The sequence below is a fragment of the Patella vulgata genome, chromosome 6 (genome assembly GCF_932274485.2).
Source record: "Patella vulgata chromosome 6, xgPatVulg1.2, whole genome shotgun sequence".
Taxonomy (NCBI): Eukaryota; Metazoa; Mollusca; class Gastropoda; family Patellidae; genus Patella; species Patella vulgata.
The window spans coordinates 46,578,267-46,604,529 of record NC_065884.2 but is presented as its reverse complement, the minus strand read 5'-3'; the positions used below and the strand labels follow the sequence as shown (position 1 = coordinate 46,604,529).

The 26,263-nt window shown below is 34.9% G+C and overlaps 1 protein-coding gene across 3 annotated transcripts in view; it reads right to left on the bottom strand.

The window, feature by feature from the left end:
* LOC126824780 (E3 ubiquitin-protein ligase LNX) overlaps positions 1-20,890 on the bottom strand; it is a 44,516-nt gene extending 23,626 nt beyond the window's left edge. Inside the window, exons 1-2 of one of the 3 annotated variants that reach the window (XM_050554161.2) lie at positions 20,820-20,890; positions 8,599-9,565 (exon numbers count right to left, since the gene is read on the bottom strand). In XM_050554161.2, the coding sequence (XP_050410118.1) occupies positions 8,599-8,882 (284 nt within the window). In that variant the 5' untranslated portion in view covers positions 8,883-9,565; positions 20,820-20,890. Of the gene's footprint in view, positions 1-8,598; positions 9,566-11,677; positions 11,778-14,131; positions 14,301-20,819 lie in introns of those variants that run through there. The other 2 variants (XM_050554162.2, XM_050554160.2) reach the window with 2 other exon arrangements.
* Between the last annotated feature and the right edge of the window lie 5,373 nt (positions 20,891-26,263).

Sequence of the window (26,263 nt, the reverse complement as noted above, 5' to 3'; positions counted from 1 at the left end):
TGTAAGAATAAATCCATAAAAGATAATACTTATCACAGTATTCTTTGCAACGCGTGCTTGGGCCTAGCTCGGCATTCACAACACACGTTTTCTTTTTGACGCGAGACGCCAGCGACACAGAGTAAAAATATCAGTGCTAAGAACTGTCGGCCACCTATGATGAGAGCAAATAATTCATGACATCAGGTGCTGTGGAATATTGAAATTATATAGATCTCATAGTGACCAAGAGTCGAAAACATGAATTAAGCCACCATACAGGCAATCACTACGCGAAAAAAAACCCCAGTGACTGTGAACTAGATGCTGAAACTGTTTCAAAGGGAAATAACTACATTTTACTCATTATTATTGTTCTGGTCATTCGCGACAAAGATATGTCAAGTTGTAAGTAAAATTAATTTGTCGATATTATCGATTGGCGGATGGTCAGGGGTTTTATCGATACTTGAAAGCTGTATCGATTGCCAGCCCTAATCATACGTTGCAGCATAGTTATTGCATAAGAATTGAGTTCTCTAAATTATTTGCATATATTCATTAAACTCAAACTTTCTAAAACAACACTCTGAAGGCAGACACTTTCACTTTCACCATATTTGGAGTTAATATTTGGGATAATTCAGTTAATAAATTATAAATACATACATACATAGGAATGTATGTACCGTTAAGTTGACTTGTAGAAATCAATATATTTTGATTGTATCAACAATCCATCTACTAGCTGTCATGTTTATTTTCAAATGAATCAGAATATATAACAATGTATACACAATCCAATATTGATTATTCGAAAACAAAAAAGAGCCCCACTGGGCTTAATCCAATTCATGATCCGTTAACTATGCCAAAGTTCTGTAATATTTAAATCCTTCATGAGAATAATGAGGAGATCTTACTGCCTCAAACCCCAATGGAGAGAAAGAGAGAGGATGGGGTTTTATGTCCACGCGACACAAACTAGGTCATTTCATTTTATTTCCATAATTCGCTTGCGCGTAGGGGTCTTTAGCAGTGGGAGGAAACCGGAGGACCCGGAGAAAACCCATGAGGTTGGACAGGCGACCCAAACCCCAATGGCCAAGCACCTTTATGTAAGTCAAAATTATATAAATAAGTCAAAAACAACCAAATTTGCACCCAGATGGCTGTAAAACTTCAACAAATTAAATATCTCTTTCAGAACATTAAGTGATCTGGTCAAACTAGCTAACATCTAAATCTGTTTAACATTAACAATAATTACTCAGATCCCAAATACACTCAATTCCAAATATTCACTGTTAAATATAAATTAATTCTATAATCTATTTTATTCATTTAAATAGTAAATCCCTTGTTCATTAAAGTGGCATTATGGGAGATTAGATAAGTAGTTGACTGTTCTCGCTTATATAATAGTTAAAACATAGATAACGAAATAGAATATGCTGAAAATTACAGTCAAATTGCTCCACTCTGAACCAAGATTTGAATTTTATGCTAGCCTAGCCTCGATCACCATTACTGAAGTCGGTACGATAAAAAACAAAGTCTAGATTTTCCATTTATTGATTTAATTATTTTTCAATCTGCTAAATATTGCAGGCTAGCAATGGCATCAAGAGTTGATTATGGTCTGGCCGATAAGTTAATTAATGTCTAATTAATAATTTCGATAACATTTCAGGCTTAAAGAAAGATCTGCAATAGGCGTGGGTTTTCTCCGGGGCCTCCGGTTTCCTCCCACTGCTAAAGACCCCTACGCGCAAGCGAATTATGTAAATAAAAATAAACCATATGTTAGTCCCGAAATGACCTAGTTTGTGTCGAGTGGTCGTTAAACCCCCATCTCTCTCTCTCTGCAATAGGCAGATTTGGCTCTTGCATAATGTATGTTTAACAGTAAAAAGTCGACAAATTCCATACTGGAAATCTTGAATAAACTTGAATCAAAAGTAATAATAAAACTATTGAAGAGATTTTTATTTCAAAGTGTAGTCCTTTAAGTTTATGCCAGATTTCATAACAGGATGAAAATATATCTATCACATTGTAAAATGTCACAGTGCCTGAATTAAAAGCAAACAATTAAAGTTAGACAGATCAGGAAGTGTTTGTAACAATTGTGAAAACATACCATAAATTGACAATATCTAAGTATCTAATTATTAATTTTCACCACCGAACATATCGGCATAGAAGATCTAATAACATACATGTATATCAATTAATTCAAGAAACCATTTACAAACACATTAGTAGTCTACATCCTTTGGGCAATCATTTTACAGTAATTAGCTAGAATACGCAGTTACATTACAATAAAGTAAGTTTACATGCGAAACATAACACAACTTTGCCTGTAGATATGTATATTTTTATACAGTGTATGATTGACAAATAATGATTCCTTGTACCAGCAGCTAATATAAGTCATCATGATTTTTGTGTCTGGCTAATATTAGCCACTATTGAAGTTCTACTGGTATTTAATCTGTCCTGGATGTTTATTGAAAAGAGTAATAAAATCAAGACAAATTAGAATAAGACAAATTTGTGACGGACAAAATAAAAGACATCAGATTTTTAAGTAAAAAAAGTCTGAATTTTTACATGACAATGTCAGTGACCTGTGGGTTATTCCAGGTTTACATCATGAATATTTACAAATGTTATATCTGTGACGTTTTGATGCTATAAAGCTTCTATGGTAATAGTCCATTCTGCAATACTCCATGTACTATCCCCCTGGCAACAAAATAGACTCTCATAAGCGGTAAGTAATTAAACAAATTAGTAGTCCTTAAATGGTTTACAAATTGTTGCAGTGTGAAATTTAGTTATCAGAAATTGTTGTAAATTTAAATTTAAAGCAGACCAGACAATAACTTTCGCTTTAGTATTAATTGGACAAAAATGTTCACTTCCGTGAGAACAGTAAACTAATGTATATTGAGCTGAATACATGTATCATGAAATTGTCACAAAATTTAGAGGACTTACATGTCTGTCAATGACATTGGCAAAAATACTGGGACTACTGACAAAACAAGTGACATTGAATTTCAAAAATGTTCAAATTTATGATTAGTCTATAAACCCAACTCCTCTTTGTAAATTTCACTTTTTGTAATTTTGATAAAAGAACTAAATTAAAATTTGGGAGAAAAATCTGTGCCAGATACCAAACAAAAACAGATATTTAAAAAAATCAGTAAAGCCAGCTATCATGTGGTCTATTTCTAATTATTAATTTGAAAAGAAATGAATAATGGAGGCATGTGGTTACAAACTAGATGTAAATGAACAATGGCTATTAATTTGATGTCAGGGTGTATTTAACTGATAGTTAATACGATTGCTATAATGATTTATAATCAATGCTTAACCTAGCATCATTTTTTGTAGCTCTGATTATTTTGATAATAATAATAAGACTTGTTACTTCAGTCCAACTACATGTAAAAGCAAATCCTTTAAAAATTATAACTTTTCATAGATGTTGTGCAGTTTTATTTGTCTTTATTCTGACGTGTTGTCCCTATTTGAATCAAAATCAATCCAACAATATGGATAAGATTCATATTCTCTTTCAGACACTAAGACATTGCTTTGTAGCTATGATTTTTAAACTTTCTGTATCTTTACAATATTGTAAAGAATGACTTCACAGGTGTAAGCCATTCATTGGGCAAAATTTACATTTTATAGCCATATTTTCTGAACTACTTGTACATGTACATCACTTGCAATATTTCATGCATGAAATGTCTTTGTTCATATCACAATGGTACCTGAACATCAGTGCTTTGTAAGATTTATGAATATTATTTACAATAAAACATACAGACTCTTTTTTTTTAATATACTTAGATTTAATTCCTTCACAAATTTTTAGATTTAACTGAAACACAAAAATTCTGTAATAAAATAATTATGAATGATTAATTCATTAATAAGGGCTTGAATCCAGAGTACTTGAATATTTTCACCAGATTTGGTACTTTATCAGACTAGCATTTTACTGTAACAAAGAACTGAAATCACAGATAATTGGCCAACATTGATTTATAGTCAACCATGGTACTGCAGTCAATTCACACCATGGCCACCGCCTTAATATCAACACAAAGAAAACAATCTCCAGCTGTATTGATGACAAATAGTTGACACATCAATCAGAAAAAATTTACTCTATTGATTTTTTTAGATACACATGATAAACATATAAAGACATTTATAATATAAACAAGACACTGGGGGTCATCATCTGATTTACTATAATTCATTTACTGTAGTTGTACTTATCCATATTTCTTGAATGGGTAAAAAGACCACCACCCCAGCCCACCCACCTAAATCACAATATATTATTTTATCATTTTTCTATGAAATGTGTAAATTTGAGCTTTTTGTTGGTTGGGGTTCAGATACATTGTATGCGCTCAAATCACTACTAACCCCCAAGTTTTCAAAATTCTCTTGGAGGACCTCTCCCACCCACTCCCTTTTTAAGAAAATCATGTGTTTACCAGAATTATGGATGAACTGATGGCCAGGGTTGATGATAATATACTCCTATCATGTAAACTATAGGCGTATAAAAACTAGATTTTAAACAAAACTGTCTTCATCAATATATATATTGTTTAACTCCCAACCTGCTTTAGGTCTTTAACTTTTTAGATGTCTTAAGCGAGCATTGTTATTGATTTCCCGTAGGGAGATTCAAATAAAAACACAGGTTTAACTTAATCCTGTATTAAGCCATCTGGCCAGACGTAAAGCTAAAATCTATGGTAGGTGTGGATCTTGAGATTTAAATAAACAAACAAGACTCTCCATCTTAAACCTTAAGTCAAGACAACGTCCCCAAAATAGCAAAACTCAAAACTAAAGTCATGATGCTAAGACAATTAGCATTTCGCAGGTGGTGTCAATCAATTTTAAAATCTTTATATACATACACACATATTCTAATTCCTGAACAGTGTAGATTATAGAAACAAATATATCCCCTTCACATTTTTTGATAGTTTCAAAAAGTCAAATGGCACCTGAAAGAAACTAATTAACACTGCACTGCGCAACACTTTAAAATTAAACCCAAATTTACATATAATCCATACTATTATTGTAATAATCTTACTGTATTAATCATAAACACTCTACATGCATTTCATGAATTATTCAGCTGTGGAGTTGATATGATCTATACACTATACACTGTATGTAACAATGCAAGAATAAAGAAATAGCACCACTGATACATAGAAAGGAACTGGCATGAGAACCAATAAATGTACGTCACATAGATGTATGATTTGACTTAGTAAAATCAATGGTGGAATGCTTTGAGTAAATTGATCAAAAGGTGCGCATATTGTGCTTAGCGCCAGAAAAAGCAATCACATTCTGATTTGAAATATTGATCAGTATGATCACCTTTAAGCAGACCTGTCTAGCTTTTCTAGAAGAGTCAATAACAGGAATTGCCCCCTTTTAATATGTTTATTGACTAAACAAGTGATATGATAAATCAAATAATGTATATGACCATCTAATCAAAGATAGAAGGAATTGAATGTTTGAGTCTTTCTGATTAATCATGTAGACATGCAATGTCACAATGCATAGAAAATGGCAGCAGGCCCAAATTGGGACACTTTCGGGATTTAGCTTTCCACTGTACAACTACAAGTTAGAATTTAGATATTATAACTGATAGGGAAATCAATTATTTTATTTTTTACATACATTGTAAAGGAAAGAAGAGAGCTGATGATGGGTTTGTAATGTTAATAAATAATAAATAATAATTCACATAACATTTGGAGACAGAACAAGCGGTTGCCATGCAAGATGGACAGAAAAGTTAAAATAAAGCGATTTCTCATACAATCAGAGGCCATAATCCAGAAAGTTTGGGTCCAATACTTGCAAATATTACGTAAAATTATTTTATTAAAACTAAATTACTAACCTATTTTAGCTGAATAGAAGCTGGAAATTGGCCTAATTTAAATGGCGAAATTTGCCTGATACTAATGACATCCCTGCTTTTACACTAGTTGCATACGACGAGCAGCCATTTTGTTGGGCAGTTTTAGTCCAATTTTCCCGAAATTTGAACTCAACCATCATTACGGTATAACGGTGATATATTTCAACGGTATTTAATTACGATAAAAATTGTGACCTCCAGATGGTCCACAAGCTAAGAAACACGATTTTTCATACAATCAGGGGCCATAATCCATGAAGTAATAGTCTGATATGCACAAATATTGAAAGGAACCGAGATCTTTGGGAGATAAAAATCGGATAAAAATTGTGACCTGTAGAGTCTCCACAAACAAAATGTGAACAGACAGACAGACTGACAGGGACGACAACAATATATGTCCATATGAAAATGTGGGCGTATAAAAAAGACCTACAATAGACAGATTTAGCGCTTACATAATGTCTATCAAATAAAACTTCTAAGATTCCACAGACATTGTTTAAATAAGATAACATAAGTCATGAAACCTTTTGCCTTCAGTAGTATAATAAATGAGTTTCATTATTCAATTAACTTAACAAGTCAATAAAGATGTCTATGACCTAGATTCTAATGTTTAATATGCGATAGAACAATGTTAATGGGCTTTACTAGCCGATAATGATTAACTGATAATTCCACAAATAGATTATAACCAGGAATTAAAGTAGGCTACATTATTAACTGTGTTGTATGGTGGTGGATGATCAATCAAAGATAGGTCTCCACACTACTACATGAATAATTGTATTGGAGGTTACAAGAAGGAAATAAATAGGGTTTAATATCCACGGATCACAATTAGGTCATTTTGAGACTAACATTGAATTATTCAATAATTGGCATCATTATGTAGCAGTGCTTCAAAATAAAATAAATCCACTCATGCCTGGAGAAAACTCACAAGGTCGGACAGGCGACACTACTCCTTGTCACGTACAACCGGAGAATTGAAACCACGACAGTTGACTCAATTACATCCCTTATGATACAACGAGCACATGCTAACCATTCAGCCATCCAACATGGAATTTTCATGATGAATTATGAAAAATATTCATGTACATTGTACCGTATACACATTTGGTGTATATCTCTGTCATCCATCAAAATGAAATATAGAAATATTCTGATATTGATAGCTCAGATAAAAAAGCCAAATGATTCTAAATCTATCAAGGCAACAGTGAGGCTAATGTCCCCCGCCGAAATCCGAAAATAAATAGATGACACATATTAATTAATTGCACATTTAGAAGGACAATTATTGTGTTCCAAAGTCTCGACCAATCAAATTGCTTATTGCTCTGTTTACCCTGAGCAGAAAATGCTCATTATCAAACTTAGTCAAGGTATTGATGTAACAAAACTATACACCAAGCTTCATCACTGACACTTAATTAGAACTAAAGTTATCGTGTCCCAAAGCACCAACTAATCAAATTGCTAATCTCTGCTTACCCAAAGCAGAAAATGCTCATCTTCAAACTCCATCAAGGCATTCACCTAATAAACCCATACACCAAATTTGAACATTCTACCTCACAGTTATTGTGTCCCAAAAAGTTGATAGACAGACAGACGGACACATTTTAAAAGTCCCCTGCTTTCTCCGAAAGGCCGGGACAAAAAGATATAGATGTATGCATGTGTAATCTTATAGTAGAAACAGTCTGGTTAACTCAAACCGTGACCATAGAAAGAAATGAATTGGGGTTAACGTCCTATTGTTCTGCACCAACCGGGCTAATGAACATGGGCATATGCCATACAGTGTGCTATGAGGGAAATTTTGCCCACACAGCGGCACTATTGAACTAATCTTATATACATGTAGAATTCCTACTGCATATAGTTCTTTTATGTGCATGCCAATCTGTACATGCCGTGTACGGGATGTCGGTTTTTCATAACATCTGAAGACTATACATGTACCCTTGCCAAGCCCTCCGACCTGGACCACTGACAGGGGGAGACCATCCCGGAAAATCCTGATGAACTTTCTCAGTCAACACAGTGGTCGAAAACAAAAGTCGTGGCTCCAGACCATAGAAAGAACAAAGCACATCCACCGATCAGCTATCAGGACAAGAAAATCACATATGCTTTTAGTACTGAAAGAAGATATAATTTGCAGTAGTGGACATACACAATGACTAAGGACACCATACTAGATAATGATACAATTGTGGGACTGGACATCCCACTTGTAAAGATGATTTGTCATGCAGTGTGAAATAGCACTTTGCCAAATGACCGCCCCCCACTAAAGTAAGGCGTTAATCCTCATTTCATTTCAGTACTTAAACACTGATTCAAGTTATTTTCACATATACATGTATCAGAAATTTGATTTTCCATAACGTATTCTAACCATTAATCATTATATAGGATCCATATATCTACTTACCATTCTATGATTTATACCAACATTATATACAACTGACAATTATACAGTTGTACCGTCCATTTAAATACAATGTACTTACTTTAATACTACATATAAGTCTGGGCAATTCTTTCAGTTGTGCTAAAAAAAAGAATTATAACACTTGACGATTACTCACCTTCTTACTAAAATACTGGAGGGTACACAGTCTTTTATGGTTAATGGCTGACGATCAATGGGACACTGTTTCTGTATTTTGAGGTAGTTCTTTAAACAGCGTTGACAGAAAGTATGTCCACATTTTGTATCAAGAGGATTAACCAATGGCTGGAGACAGATTTGGCAAGTTAGATCTTCGTCAACCGTTTGGTAATAATCGTAGAGATGTGTTCCGTGAGCATCGTGGAACTGACCACAAGTTAAGCACAAGGCAGCATGCCATCGTACGTTTTGTAGTGACATTTATCAACAAATTGCTAGGATACAATTCCAACTAGAAGCACCATGAGATATCACTCTCTTCAATCTCTTATATCATGGAATAGAATTTGCATAAGTTACAGTACATTTTATGATGACTATTGTTTGCGGATAGAAAATGACATCATTTGTGCGATTCAAAATTATAGGACCACAAAATAATGAATATAATACAAAAAATATCTAAAAAAACACTGTCCTTGTATAATAGCTAAATATTTCTAAAAACATATCACTCGTTCCCCTATAAAATCCACTCCAGTCAATGGCACATAAATAGTCTCAGAAAGTAATCCCATATACATGTAGACAGAGCACATACATAACAATGGCTATGTATAATAGCAATGGTGGTACTATATCTACTGAAAGCGATATAATATAAAGTTTTTGTCTGTATTCAGAGAGAAACAGCGATTATATCTCAATGAACTGATAATCAATGCTCAAACACCACCAGATGTCATGTTGCCATTAAAACAAGTTCCAGCATCCATTCAACATTGCTTAATCTAAAGCATGCACCATCGGTAATATCATCAATTATAGTGTATGTCTGTCAGCAGTACACTGCTTAGCCTGAGTTTTGTTTGTTATCCACTCCTTGCTTGTACATCCCTACCACAATCCAGTCTACATCATGATGTTTCTCAGGATCTCACTCTCTGAAAATACAAAAAGAAACCAACCAAATGATTAAAATTTAATGAAGGTAATTACCAATCATCAAAATTTTTGAACTAGAATTAAATTAGCAGTATAGCACTGACACTTCATTAACCAATGTGATTAGTATCTGGGATTTAAATTTTTTTTTACATCTGTATTCAATGTGGTATTAGCTGTAAATAAATTTTAGAATTATATTTTCTATCCAATGTTGTCTCTGCCAGGTGGTTTAGGACTACAAGACAAGTTGCAAAATAGCTCTAACTATAAAACTACAATTCCAATTACCTTTATTTATAACGATAGGTTGCCAGACAATGAAACATAAACCCACAGCAGCTAAATCGGGTTGTTGCATATATATTTTGTACATGTAATGGGGGGGCATATACAAGGCAATTTCATACAGATCAAATTATAATTTCCATTTGAGAGTTCACAATAAAAGGGTCTACAAACTGAAACAAGGACCTTAATTCTGGAATTAATTAACAAAAATTGCTGAAATTCAATAGGCCTCTTTGTGTCACTAATTTAATTATACAGATTGGATGATAATTTATATTGTTAGAGCGTTCACAAGGTTCAACAAAGTGAAACAAGGGCCATAATTCTAGAAGTCATAACCAGAAATTGCTGAAATTCAATAGACATTTTTGTTTCACTAATCTAAATTTCATACAGATCAAATGATAACTTTTGGCTGTCAAGTATTCATAAGGTTAAACAAAGTTAAACAAGGGCCATAACTCTATATGTAATTAACTTAAATTCAATAGGCTTCTTCATTTCAATAAAACAGTAGAACGTTAAATCCCATTTCATTTTGTTTTGTTTTTTTCGTTTCACTAATTTAAGTGATGCATATAAATTTCATACAGATCTAGATCAGATGATTAAACTCTTGCATTAGAGTGTTCACAACGTTGAACAAAGTGAAACAAAGGCCATAACTCTAGAAGTAATTGTTAGAGCCATAACTGTAGATGTAATTAATGGAAATTACTGAAATTTAATAGGCTTCTTCATTTTACTAATTCAAATGATGCATACAAATTTCATACAGATCGGATGATAACTTTTGGCGTTAAAGCGTTCACAAGGTGCAACAAAGTGAAACAAAGGCCTAACTCCAGAAGAAATTAATGAAATTATTGTAATTTTAAAACAATCAGATGATAAATGTAGTCTGTAGAGTGTTCACAAGAAATTGTGGATGATGGACCGACGGCAATATACAACCACATTTACATGTAAGCTTATATATTCATGTCCCATCAAACCTACATATAATAAGATTAAAGGGGGTCGGGAAACACCAAAAATTATTTATTAATAAGCCATTAAAATTTTCAGTAGTTAATTGCAGAAAGTCTCCGAAAATACTGGTAATCTGGTGGTAAAGAGGAGTCTTTAAAATTATGTGGAAGTTAATTAAAGGGAGTCCCAATCAGAAGAATTTCTGGTAGTTAACAAAACGTAGTCCCTCAGAATATCTGAAGCATATAATTAATTAAGGGATTCTAAGACTTTCCAAGAATTTCTGGTACACAATTATTATGCAGAGTACATGTAGGTACCAGTGAATGCTAAGAATTTCTGGCAGTCAATTAAGGAGTCTTTAAGAATTTCCATAAATAAAATGTTTTTAATTTTATGCCTAAATTCTAATATACATGTAAACACAATGTAGGTGAATGCTGAATTGAACATCAAATTGCCTGTATATAAGGCTAAAATGTGTTGTATGTAGTAGTAGTAGTAGTACCATGGACCGTTAATATCCCTTGTAATCGATATTTCAGACAATCTATTTATCAAAAGTAAGGCTTTGATAATTGCCCTCAACATTTCCATATTACTAGTATAGTATTAAACCGGATATATTCCAATTGATAAGGTGGTGATATGATTATATAAATATCTTAACAAGCGGAAAATAATTTATAAGATCCTTGCAGACGGTCACATTTCAAAAACTTATATGTTAATTCAGTACTGTACATACATGTACCATATCACAAACCATCAACAAAATCTTAATTTTTTCTACACAATAACAATTAGAAAAACAATAACTTTACAGTAGGACTTGCAGCACATTTTACCTGTTTCTTTGTAAATAGACGAAATCTTTCTAAAACCAACAGATAAACATCACAAAAAATACAATGCGTAGAAGACGCCCTTTTATACCAGCCTACCAACACACAATCAAACCCTTTAAAACATTAAATGAAACAAGTTTACACGATCAGCATTGAGTCAACTTTAACCTCCAGTTTTTCACCCCTGTCATGGCATGTACAGTTTACTTTGGGAGTTTGTTCAAATGCCGGACAAATTTTTATCAGTGGTGAAACATGATTTTAAGACTTGATACGAACAAAAGATGTAGTCATCTTCACACAATGATGTCAGGTACAGGTAAAACAATAGGAGTCATCTTAACACCAGTCATTTTCATTTAAGTCCACGCGAACAAGTGCAGAGAATAGAGTCGATCACTTGTCTGGCCTAACACATTCATATCCAAGCTTGTTTGTATTTGCACCTTAATTTGTACACCCACCTGCTACAGACAAACAGAATATATTTTATACCCTAAATTAAATACTCATTTTTTTTTGTTACCTGGTATAGAATCAATATATAGGTAATTGTATTCTCAGAATGTAAGTTATCAACTCTAATACCGGTATTACACCTTAAGCATAATGTATAATATGACAGACTACAGACATTAGTACATGTACCGATGAGTAAACTTATGATGAGTAAACTTATACTGTCGGTGTTACTAAATACATGTCAATTCTTCACACCTTTGGTAATATTTAGCTTCTATTACCCTGGATAGAAACTGTAATTAGTAGTGCATGTCTTACTCTTACCTTGAACTGCATACAAATGAATAATGTCTGCACCACGTGGATTACAAATCAGAAATTCACTGATGTTCTAAACTACAGTACAAACAAGATAGGGATTTCTGTTTATTTCAGGCAAAGTTTTTATGCTTTTTTAGAGAAATTTTTAGTTTGGTGGATGGAAGGTAAATTTATATACAAATTGTTCTAAATAAAGATTAAATGACTTCTCACTTCATTAGAAGTTAAGTTATCAAGTCCCAAAGCATCAACCAATTAAATTGCTTATCTCTGGTACTCTAAGCAGAAGATGCTCATCTTCGAATTCCATCAAGGCATTGACCTAATAAACACCGACAACAAGTTTGAAGGTTCTAGCTCAATTAGAAGAGTTATTGTGTTCCAAAGTCTCGGCCAATCAAATTGCTTATCACTCTGCTTATCCTAAGCAGAAAATGCTCATTATCGAACTTAGTCAAGGTATTGATGTAATGAAACTATAAACTAAGTTTCATCACTCTCACTTAATTAGAACTAAAGTTATCGTGTCCCAAAGCATCAACCAATCAAATTGCTTATCTCTGTTTACCATAAGCAGAAAATGCTCATGTTTGACCTCTGTCACGGTATTGACCTAATAAAAAAAACACCTACACTAAGTTTGAACATTCTAGCTCAATTTGAAGGAGAATTATTGTGTCCCGAAAAGTGTGACGGACAGACAGACCGATGGACTGGCAGATGGACAAACTTCAATGCTAAAAGAATTATCACTACAAGGCTTATTATATGAACCAATGACACACAAATAAAAAGTGTTAAGATCTAATATCTAGTTTAGCTGTATAGGTGTACAAGTAAGAGCTTTGCAAATAAATCTATTTAAAGTATGAATTTCAATGATCAATGAATGACAAGTGACCACATATCTCTACATGTAAACGCTTTTAAGTTAAAAATCTCTTGTAATTTGATTACAATAGAAATTTATTTACACAGGTCACAATAAGTGTACACCAGTGAAAAATGTTTTTATCAGAACAACTTTAAATGATAAATGTAAATGGAGCAATAATGAATTTACAATAATTTAGATGAGTGTATGGATGGAGATTAAGCCTTGTACACATATTGACTCCCACGTTAATTATTCATTCATGTGGTAAAAAGACAAACGTATGAATAAAGTTCTGAGAATACAAACAACTAGATCAATGAAAATTGCCTGAAGGTTTGTTCTATTACACAAAAGCGATTTATGAATATATCCCACAAATCACTATTAATCTTGATGTCACATGAGTCACACAACTATCACTACAGTAGAGCTGTATTCATTTATCAATTTTCAAACTTTAATACAAATATTTTTTTTATTCTTGAGAATCGCAGCAAAGATAATCATCATTTTGACAAGATTTTAAATTTTTAGTTTTAACCACCGACTGATCATTACATTAATTCTATAGTGTATCTTTACACCATTTGTAATTATTAAATCCTGTATTTATAGAAAGTTTAAAAGGAAAAATTTAACTTTAAAATAACCACAATTGCAACCGATGAGTGATTCTGAAAGAATAAAACATTGTTGTCCAATGTCCATCCTATGCAAAATGAACTTATTTTTTTAGTTTCATTAATGAATACCGTAACTTAAAATGACCCCCCCTTCCCCCAAAAAAGTTTTACCTGGCAAGACTGTAAAAGAGAAGTATTAGTTTAATTTGTATCCCTGGAGGAATTTTAACAGACAATGCAGCCTCCAAACTGCTCATCAAGATATATAACTACATGTAACAGTTCGTGAACACAGCATAAACAATTAAAATTTCCAAATTGGACCATCCGTATACATACACTTTTGATTATTAATAAACAAACAAAATAATACACAAAAAATACTCATAATAACAACAAAGTTAAAATACAATACAACCACACAGGTAACTCACTATTCAAAAGCAAAATCTGACATCCTTGACACTGTCACCGTGCTTACATCATTACTATAAATAGGGTAAAGTTATATTTAGCTAGGTGCTTTCCATATATTATACTCAAGATTCCACTTAAAAGTGAAATGAAATGGGGTTTAACGTCCTACTGTTCTGCTCCGATTGGACTAATGAAGACGGGCATAAAACTACTCTTATATCAAATTCCAGGGATCTTTTGCATGCACACCAATGTGTACACAGGACCTCAGTTTTCATCCTATCCAAATGACTAGACAGCTGCCCTTGTCAGGCCCTCTGTTCTGCACCACTGACATGGGGAAACCACGCCGGAAAATAACGATGAACTTTCTTGGACAACACCGGGAACGAACCCACAACCTCCTAGCGAGCCAGCATCTTACCCTCTTAGCCACTGTGGCACCCACTAAAGATAGGTTGCCAGGCAACGAAACATACACCCACAGCAGCTAACTCGTCCGGGCAGTCAACAAGAGTTGTCACATATTTTTACTTTTTTCGGTAATGAAACATTTATAATACATTAAAATCTGATTAAGAGTAACAACTCATTAAGTAATTATTAGAAAACCATTAGAATTTGTTTGGTTTTTATAAAGTTTTGCCCCATGCTAACGTTTAGTATAGGAAACTTTTAACATCATGGATTTAGCTGTTCAAGTCATAAAAATTCATTGAAAATCAATATACTTGTTTGTCTCAAGACCTTACACTCTGTGTATGAATCTGAAATCAATCGGATGATAACTTTAGCTTCTAGAGGGTCACAAGGTTTTTAAAAGTGATCAAGGGCCATAACTTTGGCAGTAATTATCGGAAATCGTTGAAAATCAATACGATTCTTCGTCTCATGACCTCAAACACTCTGTATCAATTTAAAGTCAATCGGATATTAACTTTAGCCTCTAGAGCATTTACAAGATTTTTTGAAGTGATCAAGGGCCATAACTCTGGCAGTAATTATCGAAAATCGCTGTAAATGAATAAACTTCTTCGTCTCATGACCTTAAACACTGTGTATAAATTTAAACTCAATTGGATATTAACTTTAGCCTCTAGAGCGTCCACAAGATTTTTCAAAGTGATCAAGGGTCATAACTCTGGCAGTAATTATCGGAAATCGCTGAAAATCAATAGGCCTCTTCGTCTAATGACCTTTAACACTGTGTATAAATTTAAAGTCAACTTTAGCCTCTAGAGCATTTACAAGATTTTTTGAAGTGATCAAGGGCCATAACTCTAGCAGTAATTATCGAAAATGGCTGAAAATGAATAAACTTCTTCGTCTTATGACCTTAAACACTGTGTATAAATTTAAACTCAATCGGATATTAACTTTGACCTCTAGAGCGTCCATAAGATTTTTTGAAGTGATCAAGGGCCATAACACTGGCAGTAATTATCAGAAATCGCTGAAAATCAATAGGCTTCTTCGTCTCATGACCTTAAACACAGTGTATAAATTTAAAGTCAATCGGATATTAACTTTAGCCCCTAGAGCGTCCACAAGATATTTTGAAGTGATCAAGGGCCATAACACTGGCAGTAATTATCAGAAATCGCTGAAAATCAATAGGCTTCTTCGTCTCATGACCTTAAACACAGTGTATAAATTTAAAGTCAATCGGATATTAACTTTAGCCCCTAGAGCGTCCACAAGATATTTTGAAGTGATCAAGGGCCATAACTCTAGCAGTAATTATCAGAAATCGCTGAAAATCAATAGGCTTCTTCGTCTCATGACCTTAAACACTGTGTATAAATTTAAAGTCAATCGGATATTAACTTTGGCCTCTAGAGCATCCACAAGATTTTTTGAAGTGATCAAGGGCCATAACTCTGGCAGTAATTATCGGAAATCGCTGAAAATCAATAGGCTTCTTCGTCTCATGACCTTAAACACAGTGTATAAATTTAAAGTCAATCGGATATTAACTTTGGCCTCTAGAGCGTCCACAAGATATTTTGAAGTGATCAAGGGCCATAACTCTGGCAGTAATTATCAGAAATCGCTGAAAATCAACAGGCTTCTTCGTCTCATGACCTTAAACACTGTGTATAAATTTAAAGTCAATCGGATATTAACTTTAGCCTCTAGAGCGTCCACAAGATATTTTGAATTGATCAAGGGCCATAACTCTGGCAGTAATTATCAGAAATCGCTGAAAATCAACAGGCTTCTTCGTCTCATGACCTTAAACACTGTGTATAAATTTAAAGTCAATCGGATATTAACTTTAGCCTCTAGAGCGTCCACAAGCAATTGTGGACGCCGGACCGCCGGCCGGCCGGACGGAAGGACGGGGGCGACGACAATATACGACCACATTTCAATGTGGGCATATAGATACCAATGTATTTTTTTGATCAGAGACGCATCATATAGGTTTCTGAGGTTTTAATCTTTGATATCATAAAAACTATAATACTCAGACATCGTGTGTACAAAAAGAGAAGTTACAATAATGCCAGACAGGATTCACTCCAATCCATTGATCTGCGAGGTATAATTAATGGTCCAGACCAGGTACTCTGTTTTATCGGTTTTAGTTTCCATAATCAATAAATCTAAAATACTATTTGGTCATCATATAGCCAGACATATAGATACCAAACACATAAAAATATGGCACACTTTGTTTAAGTTTTCAGAATAAGGGCTGTTATCATGTTATATTTCACTAAGAATCAATATTGGTATATTTTTCCTCTCATATTATGCATAACTTCTACTAAATTCAAAATTTGCATGAATGTATACAAAGAACAGCCCAATTATTTGCTTAGGTTTTAAGAACAAATGAAAATTGGAACAAGATTTTGACATAAAATCACAGAATACAGAGTTACCGGTAGATTCAAGGGACTAGCATTTCAAGCTCAACCTGTGATGACTTTAACGTTGTGCCTATATACTGAACATGTAGCTAATAAACAACTGAATTGAGTCATAATACAACTTTTAAAACGCACAAGTTTACACCCTTTATAAATAAGGCAATGTAGGCTATTGTACCGGTAATGAAACAGATTCCTGAAATTTACAACCTTATCAATAACGCTCATATACACACAGACTAATAAGTTCTTGAAAGCTACCATATTGTAATGAAACTGATTCCTGAAATATATCGCTTTCCGTTTCAAATTTAATAAATTTTGTGATAAAGCTTGCCTTAAGCCTGGTGTGAGTATTCTCCCTTTACTCTAGTACCGGTACTAAATAAAAAATGTAATTTTTTCAACAAGTTTACCATGCTTGTTTTTATTACCAGAAATGTAAGAATCAAAATTTTGATAACAATTTTATTTAAATAAAGTGTGCGGGTTTCGTAGATGTTTACTTGATTATTCAGTAATTAATGCAAATCAACACTGAACAAATTTTTTTGAATATGAACTTCTGGTGTAACACTTCAAACAATGTACTAAACAATGCGATATGATCTCACATGGCGAATGATATATATGACCAAATACTTCCTTATGAAATTGTCTCATTTTTCAATCTTTAACACAAACTAGCTATGTTAACTAGCAATAATTGCACATAGTGAAAAATAAGTCTGTGAGTTTGTATCATATTTATACAATGTATGATCCATAATAATGCAATAATCATTACTTTTCAATACAGATACAAAATAAATAGCATCATTCAATTTCTTGTAAAAATAAATATGAAGTTCTGTAGTTTCTTATAAGAAAATCTCTATAAAATGAACGCAGATATTTCATTTTGACATCCTATTACAATTCATAAAAGTGATATTATAAACAATCTGGTTTGGTGCAAGGTTGATAACACAAAAAACTAAATTTTCAAAACTGAGATTCATCTCTTGGTCATTCTGGAAATTGAATAAATGAAAGGGGTTTAACTTTATATTTTTCCGCACCTACCAGGCTATGAAGAATCGAATGGCATACGCTATGCAATGTGCTATGAAGGAAATTTTGCCCAGACAGCGGTGCAACAGTCAACTCTTATTTCAGATTCTAACTATCAAGTGTCCTTAATGTGCACGCCACCATGTAAACAGACAAGGGCAAACCATGTAGGAACTTTCTCAGCCAACACCAAGATCAAATAGGGACCCCTTGGTTAGCGAGTTTACGTCATACGCACTAAACCACCCCGGCTCCATCCATGGGAATCGTTTTGTGTCATTCATAGCTGCCAAAACTGTCATTAACTATTAATTGTCAATTTCAAGATTAAATACCGCATCCACAAAATATATAGATCTGTTAAATTTGGAGTTGACCTATTTGCATAATTTGACTTTTGGAAGAGTGGAAATAATTCTAGTTTTTGAACAGGTTAGTCAGATAGTAAAATATTATGAATGCATCATTAGCATTCTATGGAGTTCTCATTGAATACAATAAAAATCGCAAATATCATACAACAATGTGCTCAACTGGTCCCGATCTTACTTAACCAACAGAAGGCAAGCTGTGTGCATTAATGGGACTTCCTCAGACTTTGTTTCAATGATCTGCTGAGTGCCTCAAGGATCAGTCCTGGGGCCTGTCTTATTTATAATATTCACAAGACCACTTAATGCAATAGCCCAGAAATATGGACTTTGTGTCCACTTGTTCGCAGACGATACACAGTTATACATCAGCTTTGATCATTCATCTGAAACTACCATTGTGCAAGATGTTGAGAACTGTTTGGATAAAATTCACAACTGGATGACTCTTCATTTTTTAAAATTAAATCCAGACAAGACTGAAGTTCTTTACATCGGTACTAAACAACAACTCAACAAAGTAAAAAAGGGGAGCCTTTCGATTGCTGGGGAGTTAATTCAACCTACAAACAAGGCAAAGAACATCGTGCTATCATTGATTCCACACTAACTTTTGAGACCCACATCAAAACCATCTGTTCTTCAGCTTTTTACCAGATTTACAAATTAGCAAAGATAAAGAAGTACCTAACGTGAAACTGAAAATCTAAAGCTCCTCGTTCACGCTTCGATCTCTTCAAGGCTGGACTACCATAATGCTTTATTGTATGGTCTACCACAGTGGCAGCTGCAGAAGCTTCAATTTGTTCAGAATGCTTCAGCTCGACTCATCACTGGAACCAGGAAAAGGGATCACATTAAACCATCATTAAGAACCCTCCATTGGTTACCCATAAATCGGCGAATCAAATTCAAAATACTGTTAATGACTTTTAAAACACTCAAGAATCAAGCGCCACAATACATTCAAGATCAACTCCCTCCATATGAATCCAGTAGAACCTTAATCTCAGAACAAGTCATTATTAGTTATTCCTCCTGTCAAACTTCAAGACATCTTCAAGTCACGTTTGAAGACACATCTATTTGACGAAAATAAATGAATAAATGCTAAAAGAATCCACATCCACATATAGCGCATTAGGAACTTTATCGAAGTATTGTTTGCGCTATACAAATTCTGTGTTGATTAAAGGATTGATTGAACTTTCCAGTGAAAGAGAGAAATTGGGTATAACGTTCACTCAACACAAATTAGGTCATTTCGGGACTAACACATGGTTCAATTTTTATTTCAATAATTCGCTTGTGCGTAGGGGTCTTTAGCAGTGGGAGGAAACCAGAGGACCCGGAGAAAACCAACGAGGTTGGACAGGCAACCCTATTCCTTGTCACGTACAACCGAGGAATCGAAAGCACGCCACTTGACTGAATGACAGACCTTAATGATCTAACACGCACCCATTAACCCATTCGCCCCTGCCCCTTTTCTTCAATAAGATCCGTCAATGTTTATTATTAATTAGTCAGATCATTGTATTTACATTCTGAAACTAGTTTATGAATAAATAATTTTAATAACAAAGTTTATCTTGACTTGGACCCACACATTTAGGTGTACTTTCTTAGGTTTCCTGGAAGGCCAGGAAAATTACATGATATTAGTGAGAAAAAAAAATAAGGTATTATCATAGACTGTTATATATAATAGGCCACATAATGGGCCTGGCTGGAATCAATGGTAGGCTATTATTAGGGACATTGTCACATTCACATTGTGTCTCTTTAAAGTTAAAGTTTAGCAGACACCAAGTTCACTGGTTGTTAGGTTTTTAGAATTATGTATTGTGAAGAAAGTCTTGTGTTTCTGAAAGGTGACTGCAACCGACCTACTGAACGTGGACGGTCAATTTTTTTTTCTCAGTTTGACATAGATAGAACTGACAGCACTAGACCAGGGCAGACAGAGAGACAGTGAGTGAGACAGGTCAGGTGCCCGTTCTCTTCACAAGGATTCATTTGTTTATCGTCGCCTGGGATTATATGGTATGAAATAGAAACTATTGGCGGGAATGTCTACTGTTGCAAAAATGATAATTTGATAAGTAAGATTTCCATTTAAATTATAAAATCTCTCACCATAAATGCAGAAACGTTCAATATCACTGTTTTCGTCACTCAGTCTACTAACAACAAGCAAGGCAGAAGAATGGAACGTGATGTCACTTCCGTCTAGTCTAGGTTAGTCGGTCCACCGTCTATAAGTGCTATCTGGTTGGTCGTCGTGAAACCAAATGTCCTTTTATTAACAAAAAAAATAGACAGTTGCTTCGGTAAATCCACATTGACAACGAAAATCATTTTTGTGTGAATAGAAATATATGCTCTTCTTCTAGTAAAACATTTTTTTGGCTAAAGCTTCTGTTAGTCTTAGATAATTGGGCCGTCATTTTTTTTTTTTTTTTTCATTTTACCACTCACGCCCATGCAAAACAGAGATATTGGAAATTCTACTTTCGTGCGAATTAAAGTATAATATGCGATTTTTTTTTTCTTTCTAAACAATGATTTCATTTTTTTTGTTTGGGTGGTAGTCGCGGTGGGGGGATTACGTGGCTTGGTGGGTATAACGCCGGCTCGCTAGCCTAGCTGGAGGTCGGGTGTTCGATCCCTGCATTGGCCGAGAAAGTTCATCCGGCGTGGTTCCCCCTTGTCAGTGATGCAGGACGGAGGGCCTGACAAGGACAGCTGTCTAGTCCTTCGGATGAGACGAAAAATCGAGGTCCCGTGTATACATTGGAATGCACGTAAAAGATCCCTTGGCAGTTGGAATTCGATATAAGAGTAGGCGATAATGCCGCTGCCCAGGCGAAATTTCCCTCATAGCACACTGTATGGCGCATGCCCGTCTTCATTAGCCCAGCATAGGAGCAGAACAGTAGGACGTTAAACCCCATTTCATTTCATTTAATCGCGGTGGCTCGATCAGTGTAGCTACAACAATTTTAAATGTATCGTTAAACTGTGCATTAAATTGTGGCTGGTAAGACGGAAGACATAATGCAGTAGTAGAGTGGGAGCCCAGGGGGTTAACCTAGCTGAAAAGTGTACCAATTTTGTCCTATATGGTATCAATGTATGTATATCTGGTATCATCAGAATGAATGTAAGTCTAGCGGGTTTCTGGTGGTGGATGTGGTATTCCACGCCCAAAATGCCACGCCCCCCAACTAGTCTAGATTAGCTCAAAAGTGTACCACATGAAAATCGCACAGCAATGTACCGTACATCTTCAGGTGTTACAAAAACACTCTGACAGACATTTCTAGTGGTGGGGTACCCCTGACAGAGCTATGTAATTGCCAGACATTTGTAGTGATGGAATATCCCTGACAAGAGTTATCTAATTTCCAGACCAAAGCTAGGCTAGATTAGCTCAAATCTGTACCACCTAAAACAGCTTTAGAGTTGTTCAGTACCACCACAGGAATGACCACTGCCAGACAGTTTGTGCGGTGGGTTGCCCCTAACAGACATGCCCAAAATAACATACCCCCCAACTAGGATAGATTAGTCGGCACTGTTCCTGTGGTCCAAAAAATTAAAACTTTGGCCAGGATGCGTAGAATACTAATACCTAGCACATATGGAAGAGGCGATAATCTGCGGTTGTAGGAACAATTTTATTTTTCAAAAACGCATTTTTAGCCCCTTAAAATGTATTTTGCCCAAAAATCAATTTCTTGCGATCGCAGTTTATCACCTCTTCCATACGTGCTAGGTATTAGTATCCTACGCATCCTGGCTAAAAATCTAATTTTATAGAACACAGGAACAGTGCCTGCGAAGATAGCCTAGTTGGGGGCGTGCCATTTTGGGGTGTGTCTGTTAAGGGTATCCCACCATACAAACTGTCTGGCAGTGGTCATTCATGACTCCTGTGGTGGTACTGAACAACTCCAAAGCTGTTTTAGGTGGTACAGATTTCCGTCCGTCCATCCGTCCGTCCGTCCGTCCATCGTCCACAATTTCTTGTGAACGCCAAAAGTTATCATCCAATTGTTTTAAAATTGATATATGTTTTGGCCCCTGTTTCACTTTGTTGAACCTTGTGAACGCTCTAATGCCAAAAGTTAATATACGATCTTTGTGAAATTTATATGCAATATTTAAGTTAGTGAAACGAAGAAGCCTATTGAATTTCAACAATTTCTGTTTCTTACGTCTAGAGTTATGGCCCTTGTTTCACTTAATTGAACCTTGTGAACGCTCTAACTCCAAAAGTTATCATCCAATCTTTCTGAAATTTACATGCATTATTTAAATTAGTGAAACGAAGAAGCCTATTGAATTTCAGCAATTTCCGTTTATTACGTCTAGAGTTATGGCCCTTGTTTCACTTTATTGAACCTTGTGAACGCTCTAACGCCAAAAGTTATCATCCGATCTTTCTGAAATTGATATGCATTATTTAGATTACTGAAACGAAGAAGCCTATTGAATTTCGGCAATTTCCTCTTCTTATGTCTAGAGTTATGGCCCTTGTTTCACTTTATTGATCCTTGTGAACCCTCTCACGTCAAAAGTTATCATCTGATCTTTCTGAAATTTATATGCATTATTTAGATTGCTGAAACGAAGAGGCCTATTGAATGTCAGCAATTCCCGTTTATTACGTCTAGAGTTATGGCCCTTGTTTCAATTTATTGATCCTTGTGAATGCTCTAACGTCAAAAGTTATCATCCGATCTTTCTGAAATTTATATGCATTATGTAAGTTACTGAAACGAAGAAGCCTATTGAATTTCAGCAATTTCCGTTTATTACGTCTAGAGTTATGGCCCTTGTTTCACTTTATTGATCCTTGTGAACGCTCTGACGTCAAAAGTTATCATTCGATCTTTCTGAAAATTGTATGCATTATTTAAATTCGTGAGATGAAGAATCCTATTGAATTTCAGCAATTTCCGTTTATTACGTCTAGAGTTATGGCCCTTGTTTCACTTTATTGAACCTTGTGAACGCTCTAACTCCAAAAGTTATCATCCGATCTTTCTGAAATTTACATGCATTATTTAGATTAGTGAAACGGAGAAGCCTATTGAATTTCAGCAATTTCTGTTTATTACGTCTAGAGTTATGGCCCTTGTTTCACTTTACTGATCCTTCTGAACGCTCTAACGCAAAAAGTTATCACCCACCCGATCTTTGTGAAATTTATATGCATGATTTAAATTAGTGAAACGAAAAAGCCTATTGAATTTCAGCAATTTACAATAATTACTTCTAGAGTTATTGCCCTTGTTTCACTTTGTTAAACCTTGTTAATGCTCGATTGATGATAGTTATCATCCGATATGTATGAAATTTATATGCATCATTTAAATTTGTGAAACAGGTCTATTGAATTTCAGCAATTTCCGTCAATAATTTCTAGAGTTATGGCGATTGTGAACGTTTGAATGACAAAAGTGATCATGTGATCTGTATGAAATTTATATGCATTATTTAAATTAGTAAAACGAAAAAGCCTGTCAAATTTCTGTAGATTACTTCCAGAGTTGAGACCCTTGTTTCAGTTTGTAGAACCTTGTAAACCCTCAAACGACAAAATTTATAATCTGATCTGTATGGAACTGTCTTGTAAAGACCCCCAATTACCTACAAAGGAATAAATATGCGACAACCCTTGACGACCGCTCGGACGATACCAGATATACATACATTGATACCAAATAGGAGAAAATTGATACACTTTTCAGCTAGGTTGACCCCCTGGGCTCCCAGTCTATAGTGGAACCATTTCTAGTTCAGTATGTGGCGCTGGCTCATCCAGAGCCTTGTTTAACATGGTTACTAGCAGGGGCGCAGATCGCCAAAAATTAGTGGTGGGGACAGTCGCTCTAAAACGCACTCTGTGGGTATTTTCAGCATCATTTTCTGGCCAACAATTCTAATCCCTGAGGCAGCAAATGATACAAAATCTAATCTAAAGACAAATCTTCAAGCCACCGTTCACGATTTAAACTACTGAGATTCCAGCTCCGCCTCCATTCCCAGTAGTGTTCGAAGACTACGTAAAGTCTTTGAGCAAAATGTGTATTCAGTTGGATACACAAATGTACAGGCCTACAAATCTTTTAATTCATATATACTATAACAAGCCACACACACAGTTAAACATATCAATATTCAATCCCAATTGAAATAAATGCAACATTTTACATTAATATTCATTGGTGATTAAAAATCTGATGGCAAAGGCGAATTTTCCCACGTTAAAATTCAAAAATGGCGACCACATTGAAATAATAACTTTTCGCTTTTTTTTAAAGTTGTAATCTAGCTGTTTATATTGTTCCCATAGCTATTTTAATCATTCACATAGTACCAGTTGTATTATATTATCTATTTTGAATGTGACAGTGGTGATGTTATGTTAGAAATTACGTGTTTGGAATTTTATAATTTGCGTGATTTATCTTCCAGTATACCAGATAAAAACAAAATCTCAGTTATTTAATACCCAGTGTATCAGATATGCACACCTACATGATATACATATTATTATAATCCAAATGGAATATTTTAATTATTTACTGTTATAATATGAATTATCACATATTCCCTGTTAAATAAAAATTAGTCACCGGGTGCAGCTATACAACTTCAAGGACCCTGGCCTCAAGTGCTTGGGACCAACTCTACACTTTCTAAAATGTCAATAAAAGCTCTGGAATGATTTCAATTTCAAAAAATAAACAGTAAGCAAAACATCGGAAATAAGTGGTGGGGACACAGTATATCATGTCCCCACCACTAAAAATATTGGTGGGGACACGTCCCGGTGTCCCCACCGGGTTCCGCGCCCATGGTTAATAGGCGGCGCGGGCTGGCCAAACTGTACCGCCTACTGAGCCCAAAAGTTGAAGACTGAGCGGCAACATACATACTTTTTGAAAATTGCTGACAAGGTTTTTCCCATGTGCCAATACTATATCATGGTACATAGGTTTACAAAATCGTCTTTCTGATTGTTTTATGGGTATATTTCTGTCTGCGGGTCAGCCGCAGCAGTGTTTTGATCTCGATTTTACAGGGTATTAATCAATCCATGGTTTAACAAGATGTCAAAACTAATAGTGTATCAAATCTCCGAAACTATTTTTTAAGTGCTCAGAAATCGAGTCTTAAGGGAGTCAATTTTCAAAATGTTTTGACCCCCCGTGCAGGTTCTCGCAGCTATCCCTTGGCAATTGGAATTCAATATAAGAGTAGGCCGTAGCGTCGCTGTCCGAGCAAAATGTCGGTCATAACACACTGAATGGTGTAAGCCCACCTTCATTAGCCCAGTCGAAGCAGAACAGTAGGACGTTAAACTCCATTTCATTTCCTTTCGTTCTGCTCCTACTGGGCTAATGAAGACGGACCTTACCCTATACCGTGTACTATGAGGGAAACATTACCCGGATAGCGGCGCAATGGCCTACTCTTATATTAAATTCCAACTGCCAGTGGGGGTCTTTTATGTGCATGTCAATATGTAAATGGGGCCATCCGAACGACTATACATTAACCCTTGC